This window comes from Cornus florida, unplaced genomic scaffold (genome assembly GCF_030987335.1).
Source record: "Cornus florida cultivar Cherokee Brave unplaced genomic scaffold, ASM3098733v1 CherokeeBrave_3.0.0_Hap2_Chr02, whole genome shotgun sequence".
NCBI classification, from domain to species: domain Eukaryota; kingdom Viridiplantae; phylum Streptophyta; class Magnoliopsida; order Cornales; family Cornaceae; genus Cornus; species Cornus florida.
The window spans coordinates 28587579-28597173 of NW_026775572.1; the positions used below are offsets into that span (position 1 = coordinate 28587579).

The 9595-nt window shown below is 34.1% G+C and overlaps 1 protein-coding gene across 1 annotated transcript; it reads right to left on the reverse strand.

Annotated features, from left to right (window-relative positions):
- Positions 1–5: 5 nt before the first annotated feature.
- Positions 6–9319, reverse strand: LOC132295926 (uncharacterized). Its single transcript, XM_059794187.1, has 7 exons — positions 9287–9319; positions 7168–7254; positions 5995–6068; positions 1477–3726; positions 1075–1383; positions 882–969; positions 6–779 (listed from the first exon to the last, which is right to left on the reverse strand). Exons 1-7 carry the CDS (start codon positions 9317–9319, stop codon positions 6–8), a joined length of 3615 nt encoding a protein of 1204 aa, XP_059650170.1.
- Between the last annotated feature and the right edge of the window lie 276 nt (positions 9320–9595).

The following is a 9595-nucleotide window of genomic DNA, read 5'->3' on the forward strand; positions in this document are numbered from 1 at the left end:
AAGCTTCACATGTCATCCAAATCAGTATCATCTTCAAACATTAATTCTGGTTCCTCATCTGAACTATATTGAATGTCAAGAGTTTCATCATTCTCAACATCCCAAAAGTCATCATTAATGGCTGCTTCACCCCTACATTTTTGAATCATTTCAGCATCAAGAGTTTCACCCTCCAAATCGTCCCTGTTCAAAGGGAATGGATCCATGTCCAAGTCCGCTTCAACAATTCCATCCACGATGCTTGGTTCGCTCTCTTGGTATGCTGTAGTGTTGAGCACTTCATCATGTACTCTTGTTTCACCCTCTTTTTCAGGTACATCAAACGAGCTTCTACTTGTTATATCTTGAACTACCTCCCACGTCCCTTGTAATTTGTTGTCTTTGACATAGAAGCATTGCAATGCTTGATTTGCTAACATAAACGGCTGATTTTTGTATGCTCTACTGGCTACATTTACACTTGTGAAATAGGTATCTTTATGTACACCGGTACCAATCCTAACATCGAACCAATCACATTTGAAAAGAAAAATTTTTCTACCCAGAAGATATCTTAACTCAATGATATCTGTTAGGGCACCATAGTAATCTTGGTCTTCTCCTTTCACTAACACGCCACTATTCTGTGTTCGTCGATTTTGCTCCCTTTCCTTAGTATGGAACCTAATCCCATTTACAATACACGCGGAATATCGACTTACTAGACATTGAGGTCCACACGCTAATGAATACAGATCATCACAAGTTGTTTCCTTTTGATGATGACGCATTTCCTTTATCTATTAAAAGAAGTGTAGTGTTAAATAAATGAATGACAGTTCATTTTAATTAAATTAAAGAATTTTATTTAATTAAGTACAATAGGTGCATAATGGACTTACTTTTGTTTCGAACCACCTCGAATATTCTTTAGCATGTCTTTGAGGAACATTGCGCGGATTTTCTCTCTCAAGTTCTACCTTGTGTTTTCTAAACAATTACATTATGTTAATGATACAATTGTATACATGTATTAAGAAATAGACTATATATTCATAGAAACTGACAAGATATGACATGCAATGAGTTACTTACTCTTCATATGACAAAACATCTTCACAATTCTGTAAAACGTACAATCGGGCCATCTCTATGTTCACACGGGGCAATATGTCCAAACTTTGTGCTCCTATCGGTCGAACCACTTGCTTTAGATCATAAAATGTGGACCAATTATTGTTGTAGTTCCCCTCACTATTTCTTTCTTCTCTATTGAACCTTGTCTCAATCCCTCTAAGAAATTTTGAACAAAATGTGAGGCACTCATCGTCCACGTAAGCTTCCGCAATGGACCTTTCCGGACGTGCTTTGTTACGGACGTACAATTTGAGAGTATGCAAAAATCTGCATAACCGTTAATCAAACCAATAATATTTAATAACAAACTAATAAAACTTGTTAAAAAAAAAATGTTGGTTTACTAAAAATATACAGCACCTTTCAATCGGGTACATCCATCGATATTGTGCAGGGCCTGCGATGATGGCTTCATGCGGCAAATGCAGAGCCAAGTGCACCATAATGTCAAAAAATGACGGAGGAAATATCATCTCTAACTTACTTAGTATAACAGCAATGTCCCTTTCCATTGCCTCTAAGACATCCACTTTGACAGTTCGACAACACAATTCCTTGAAGAATAAACCAAGCTCAGTTATTGTGTTACAAATATCTGAATTTAAGAATCCTCGTATAGCAATAGGGAGGAGACGTTGTAAGAGAACGTGTGAATCATGACTTTTCAATCCAGATATCTTACAATTATTAACATTCACACACCGACTTATGTTCGATGCATAGCCATCTGGAAACTTAACTGATTTTAGCCATTCACATAGTTGTCTTTTATTATTCTTTGACAATGTGTAGCGCGCTTGTGGCATCTCAAATTTTTCACCATTACGTCTCAGGTGGAGTTCTTTTCTAATCCCTATTGCTTCTAAATCCAACCGACTTTTGAATGTGTCCTTAGTTTTCCTTTCAATGTCCAATAATGTCCCCAACACACTATCGCATATATTTTTCTCTATATGCATAACATCCAGGTTGTGCCGCAACAAAATGGTCTTCCAGTAAGGTAGTTCAAAGAAAATACTCTTCTTCGTCCAGTTAAGTTCAAATTCCTCAGGAGTTCGCTTCTTTTTATTTGGCCCCTTTCCGAAACTAACCTCGGGTATGAGGTTAAGTTGTTCCAGAATATCATTACCCGTCAACTGCTTTGGTGGCCCTTTGTCTTCACTTTTGCCATTAAATTGCTTGTGATGGTTTCTGAAAATGTGATCTAACGATAAAAACATACGACTTCCCAAGTAGCATATCTTACGTCCGTGTTTCAAAAAACAAGAACATGTTTCTTTGTTACAATTCGGACATGCTAGATAACCCTTTGCCATCCATCCAGATACCATCGCATAGGCAGGAAAATCACTAATGGTCCAAATCATTGCCACATGCATTTTACAGTTACATTTATTGTACGCGTCATATGTCATCACACCATCCCGCCACAATTCTTTTAACTCTTCAACCAAAGGTTGCATGTACACATCAATATCATTACCAGGCGATGTTGGACCAGGAATAAGCAATGACATAAATATATATGGCTCCTTCATACATATCCAAGGTGGCAAATTGTAAGGCATAATCATCACAGGCCACATACTATACGCATTGCTCATATTTCCAAATAGATTGAATCCATCAGTTGCTAATCCAACACGAACATTACGAGGATCAGCAGCAAACCAACTATGCTTACTATCAAAATCCTCCCAAGCTTTTGAATCAGCTGGATGTCTTAACTCATTTGTCTCCTTCACACGTTTCTCCTTATGCCACCGCATATCTAAGGCTGTATCCTTTGACATAAACACCCGTTGAAGTCTTGATTTCAATGGGAAGTGCCGGAGAACCTTTTGAGGGATTTTCTTACCCTTACCTTCGTGAGGTTTATACCTCGATTCACCACATTGTGGACAATTTTCTTTACTTGCGTTTTCCCTCCAAAATAGAACACAATCATGTTTACATGCGTGTATACAATCATATCCGAGACCCAAGTCTCGTAACAAGCTTTTAGTCTCGTAATGAGACTTTGGTAACACATTATTATCGGGAAGCATATCCTTAAATGCATCAAGCATCATGTCAAATGATTTGCTGCTCATTCGGCTTGTAACCTTCACATGGAACAACTTTAATATCGCTGACAACTTAGAGTATTTTTCACAACCTGGCCACAATTCACATTGTGCATCATTTAACAATCTATCAAAGCTTCCTCCTCCAACATCAACTTCAGGCGAATCTTCTTGTTGTGGTGCATTAGTGAAGTTTCCCATTTGTATGTTATTCAACAATTCAAACACATTATCTACATTTCCATCTTCATCGTGGACATTTTCCCTACTGACATTAGCATCAATATTAACATTATTGTTGCTTTGACGAGCCTCCCCGTGATATATCCAATTGGTATACCCCTTGTCCATCCCATTTCTCAAGAGATGCTGCTTAACTTCTTCAATTTGATGATAAGTCCTATTTTTGCAACGACGACATGGACATCGGGACCTACTGTCTACTTCTGCATGACGCCTAGCCACATCAATGAAGTCATGTATGCCATCAAAATACTTTACACTTCCCCTAGTGTGATGATGAATCCAAGACTTATCCAAGTAACTGCTTAAATGTACACAAAAAAATAAATAAATAAATAAAAATAATAATAAAAAAAAGAAAAAAAAGAACATATATCCATCAAGAGTTAATAAAGGATATATATATATATATGTATGTATATAAGTGTGTGGAGCCCATCATGGAAGGAACAATGAATGAGTGTAAGAACCGTCTTATCATTTCTTTAAAAAAGAACCAAAAAAAAAAAAAAAAGAGTGAAATACAATTAAAGAAAATTGAAAGACATAGTAATTAAGAAATGGAGTTTCTTCATACTCTGTTGGTTCACTGCCATGGTCACATGGCATTAGTATTATAGACACTGGTAGGTATAATTTCCTAGATCTATCTTCTGACCCAGTGAAAAGAGGATGATAGAGGAAGATTCAGATGCACTTTAAATGTTTCAGGTGTATGCAGGTTGTATAGGCATAGATGTCTTTCTGGATATTCATGAAATTGGGGAACCCTTAACTCTAATTAGAGATGAGGGTGTTAAAGAAATGGAGGTGTAGATCTTGGAAGTTGTGTAGATGATAAGGGTTTCCAGAATGGGAGCGCACATAATAGAATTTCCCTGTAATTCTATTGGTTTTTTTGGTAATTGAAATTTGTTAAAGTATTTTTTCGCTGTATTTTTATTTTTATTTGGTTAACTGTTTCATTATTAATTTGAGTTCATGTAATGATGGTGTTGGATAACATTAGATGGATATAAAATGAGTGATGGAATGGAGATTTAAATCTTTATTCAATATGAATATATGATTGATTCTATTCTAGGTTGTATAACAGTGGAAAAGAGTAATCATGTCATTTTTTGTTTTGTTTTTACTTCTTCAGTTTCAATGACATCTTCTCTGGCAACCTCTCCTAATATTTCTGAGAAATTAATGGTCATTTGAAGGCTTGGGATGAAAAGAAGGTCGAGTAACTCCATCACAGAAATGTTTCCTTCCCTTCCTCGTCGGCATGCCAAACTTGTAAATTTTGATTCTACTTATTCCCCATTAAATATTTAGTCTTATTTATATTGTATCTTTTTTGGAGGCTTGAGAAGGGATTCATCAGCTCCAAATATTCAAATTTGGGGCAGTAGTTAGCAAATTGTTTATAGCCTTCTCACTATGGCTTTGGGTAAGTCTTAAGATAATTAATTTCTAATTTGTTTATGGTATACTGTAGACAAATACGGTTTTGGTTTACTATAGTCAGTCTAATATGTTTAATTCAAAACTTGTTAAACAAGGGGCGAAAAAGACTTCTACCACTGCACTACAAACTGACTTAAAATCTTCTACAACATTGCAAGATTACAATTCAAACAATGGAAAAAAAATTGTCCAGTAAATAGGAGAACACCTACAGCCAAAAACTAAGAGAAGCAATTTTAATGACTAGTGCTGTTATTTTAACCAAAATCTGGAGTAAATAGGAGAAGAGCAGAAGCAAAAAATAATAATAATAATAATAATAATATAAAGGGCAGCAACTTCTTATTCTTCTGCAAACGCTAGCCCGGTCCAATTTAGTTTTATCTCTCCCTGTTTAAGCTATGTTTTTCTTCCTATCTCCCTGCTCAATCTCTTGAACTAAGCACATCGTCAAAATCAGAAAATATGGTTGTTGAAACAGAGTTTGTTGAAAATTTGTAATGATAAATCCTATTTAAACTCCATTAATCCAACCATAAAATCAGAAAGAAAGAAAAAAAAATTAATAGCTCAGTTAAAATTTGGTGAAACATGACCAAGAAATCTGAAACTTAAAAGCTCTTGGGTTGATCAAAGCTAGCCCAAGTTTTTAAAAATTCAGTTTTCAAATTTGGTCCAAATGTGAATGACTAATTTAAGCCAAAGATAAAATTGGCTTTTGAATTCCAAAATAAAACCCTTTGTGACGGGTAATCTACATAATGTTATTAATCATTGCAACGAAAAAATAAATTATCTTTCTGCGAATTGAAATTAAACAATCAACCATATAACGAAATTTTCAAAATAAAAATCCAATTCTGCCAGCCACGAAAACAAACTTGACAATCAATATATCATTTGTTTTTCCTTTCTTTCAATTTCTCATTTTCAAACTGTGGGGGCATGAGCAATAAAACTTTTCAGCTCAATCACTTTCTCTGTTTTTACTTTCCCAATCTCAATGTAAGAACAAACAGAAAGCCTATTTCAACTATATCTCAAGAAATATATAAGGAACACATAACAAAATATATAAGGAACACATTACAGAATATATAAGGGTTTAGATTACCTCCTAATTCTGATAGCTGGCCTCCTCCAAGCCCGAGATTCTCTTCGAAATACCAAAGAATCACTTCTGCAAACCTAATCATCACAAGGAAAGAAGTCATCAAACAAAAGATAGAGCAAGGATAGAAGAAACATGCTGCAACTAATTAATATGGCATTTCTATGTTCATGAAAACTAAGGATGCTTGATTGTTTCTGGCCAACATAGTTCAAAAAAGATTTTCTTCCTACCTGAACTCACAGTTGTAAAAATGTGGGGAGAACTAGTATGACAAGCAATGACAATACAACATGCGAAAATTTTATTCTGCTTAAAGTCATACCACCTAGCATTACAGAGTCATTCTGAGTCCTTGAAGGACCGAATACTATCTTCATCTTCCATCCTTGCTTGCTTAATTTTAGAAGTTACACTAATAAATATGCAAAACAAACGAGCACAGACCTAACTTATAAAAATAACTATACTACATCAAGTCTGCTTCAACCTAATCTTATTAATGACTATGGTGCTCTGCCCAGCATCAACTGATAGAATTGGTGTGAGCAAATACCTCCTCAATTTAAATGTTGATGCATATATGTCTTTCTATATACAATTTTAAATTTTTATAGTTTGTGATGCATGTTACATAAATCACTTGAATATAAATATGTGCCGAATCAATGGACCCATATTTTTTTCTAATAAAATACTAGAGCACAGAAGAATGATATAGATGGGGTAATTCTAATTTTTTTTTATTAAATTTATTATTTAGTATAAGTGTGACCTCTTCATTTCACTTATTTCTTTGTCTTTTAACTTCATTTCAATTCTATCTTGACCTAATGTAGTTTTACGTTTAATGGCATGGTCAGGAAATTGATAGCCCATATCCTAAAATGTTGATAAATCTACAAATCTCCTAAGAAGAATTCATAACAGAAGTTTTATTTTTCAGTTTGTGTTGGATATTTCGGAGGGGGAAAGGGCACATATTGATAGTTCCCTTCAACGTCCTGCATTGGAACATCTCAGCAATTTTTTTTTGGTGAAGTAGGTATTGAATATATGAAACATAAAAAGATTAAACGGAATAAAATAAAATAAAATAAAATAAAAAGAAAAAAAAAAGAAAAAGAAAAAATAAGAAAAGAAATTGGCAGTTGCAAGTTCAGAAGCACTACATACCAGAAGTCGGCTGATTCCTTTCCCCGCCAATATCTCTGGTGAAGTCAGCACAAACTTTTCAGCAATAAGTACACAACATGAACATTCCTGCATTTGCAGATCAGCATGTTCATCCAACTAAACTAGAAATAGAAAATGTACTGGTCGGTATAAAAATTTAAACTAGGTATATGCATATACATACGTGTAAGAATTAAACTTTCTCCAATTAAATTAGTTAAAATATATTTTACCTTTTTAAAAAAATAATAAATAGAAAAACAATAAAAGACAGATAATGCACATCTTTTAAATAATATTTCAAACATTTTCATAGAGGAGATATATATATAATACCCGCCAATATTCTAATATCACACTACTTTAAAATTTTCAAACAGCAATTCTAAAAATCAAAGTTCTATAACTTATTGGGAATAATATAATAGACATAGAGTAACAGTTGAAGCAAAGGGGCAACAGGTAAATCAAGGCTGGCATGCACAATTCTGCTTGATAATCAACAATTGAAGCAGAAAAAAATAGAAGAATAAAAAAACAAATTAAAAAAAAAAAAGAAGGAAGAGAGAGAGAGCATGGAAAACCTGTTGAAATCCCTAATTTCCTTGTTCCTAGCTTTATAAAACCAACTTGGTGGGGTTCTTTTTTCTAGAATGACCATTATGCATTATGCATTTTATATATTCCCTTGGAATATTAAGAACTTTAGAAAATCAACAATCTTCCTAGAACTTTAATAATGAAATTTTTTTTGCTACATTGATTACGCAAACTGTGCAACACAAAAACCGATGTATAAAAGATACCATATAAGATCAAAGAGATAAAACAGAGGAGATTATACATAGATACATATATATATATATATATCGATATGTACGTATACACAACCGTATTATATCCAAATACCTATTATCATAATTTAAGTTAAATAGAACCCAGAATTCAAATTTTGTCAAAGTGATTTCATAGTGTAATAAGCACATAACGAGTTTTTTAACAAGCACATAACAAATTGAACTTGTTATATCTCAAACCTGTATTTCCCACAACGATTCACACTCAGACTACAAGCTGACTCCAGATTGTAATTTACCCTTTCGATTGTTAGGCCTTTTGCAATTTTCTAACCCTACAACATGTATTTGCAGAAAAAATAAAAATAAAAACTAGGGTGAGGATCATGAAATCGATGTGGGTTACATGAATGACAAATCGAAGATGGGGTTCTCTGAAAATCGAAGAAAAAGGCATAATCCCTAAAATTTTGAAAGAAAAAAAAATGTTATACCTCAAGATTAAAAGTCTCTGGATATCACCTAAACGCGTCCCTTACATCTTGAATCTTCTAACAGTTGCGCCTGTAAGTGTCAGTGTCGCGGGATTTCTTTCCAAATGTCCAAGAGTTTAGATCGATGTGGCTGTCGGAACGATTGGGTGAGAGTGGAAGAGAGCGTGAGGGCTTGAGAGTGAAAAGAGTGGAAGACGCGTGAGGGTGAGGGTGGAAGAGGCGTGAGAACTGAAGACTTTAGGTAAATAGATGTTAAACGACCTAGTTTGATGGAAATAAATTAATTTTATATATTATATTTTAATTCTTACAAAAGCGGCAAACAATAAATGAAGGCTAAATTTTGCCGCTTTATTTTTTTGTGGAATTGGGGACGGGCTGTTTATGGTTTTAGGGACAGTTTTGTAGTCCGTGCCAAAAAATAATGTTTTAAGCACAGTTTTAAAGTCTTTAGGGACAGTTTTAAAGACTGTGCCAAAAAACCATGTTTTAGGGACAGTTTTTAAAGACTATCCTTAAAAAAGCATGTTTTAGGGACAGTTTTTAAGACTGTCCCTAAAGGACTGTTATTAAAACTCATATTTCTTGTAGTGTTTTTGAACTTCTTGGTTGATGTTGGCAACTTTTCTTCTGTACATATTTTGCAAATGAATGTTGATGCTTCTTCTTGATCGTTTGATTCATGATTCTGTTCACAATTCATTCATTCCATCACAATTTATATTGATTCAAACAATTATGATCAAACTTGAAAGTAATTAAGAAAGAAACAAAAATAAATAAATAAATAAAATTTACAAGTACTCCATCTAAATTTAATTTACGTACCTTCCTTGAGAAAATTTGTGTTAGAACTTTCATCTTGGATCTATTTTTTGGCTTTGATGATGATTTTTGCTGTTGTATTGGCAGTAGTACTGGTTCTATACTTACCTTCTATACTTGCGCGTATTTTATTCCTGATCTAATTAGATTTTTTTTTTTCCGCCCCCACCCACCCCCCCCCCGCGCGCGCGCGCGCGCGCGCGGATCTGATTAGAAGTTAGAACCAACATGTTAAAAATAATTAATGCCATGTTCATTCATGTATATGTTCATTCATGCATCTGTTATTGTACATGTATCAAGAGTGTACAT

Bases quoted from the DNA above. Each gene is read 5' to 3' on its own strand.
- LOC132295926 (XM_059794187.1), bottom strand. From the start codon at position 9,319: ATGAAAGTTCTAACACAAATTTTCTCAAGGAAG. The intron at 7,255-9,286 runs GTACGTAAATTA...CTGCAAATGCAG, and splicing joins CACAAATTTTCTCAAGGAAG to GAATGTTCATGTTGTGTACT. The intron at 970-1,074 runs GTAAGTAACTCA...GTAATTGTTTAG, and splicing joins GATGTTTTGTCATATGAAGA to AAAACACAAGGTAGAACTTG.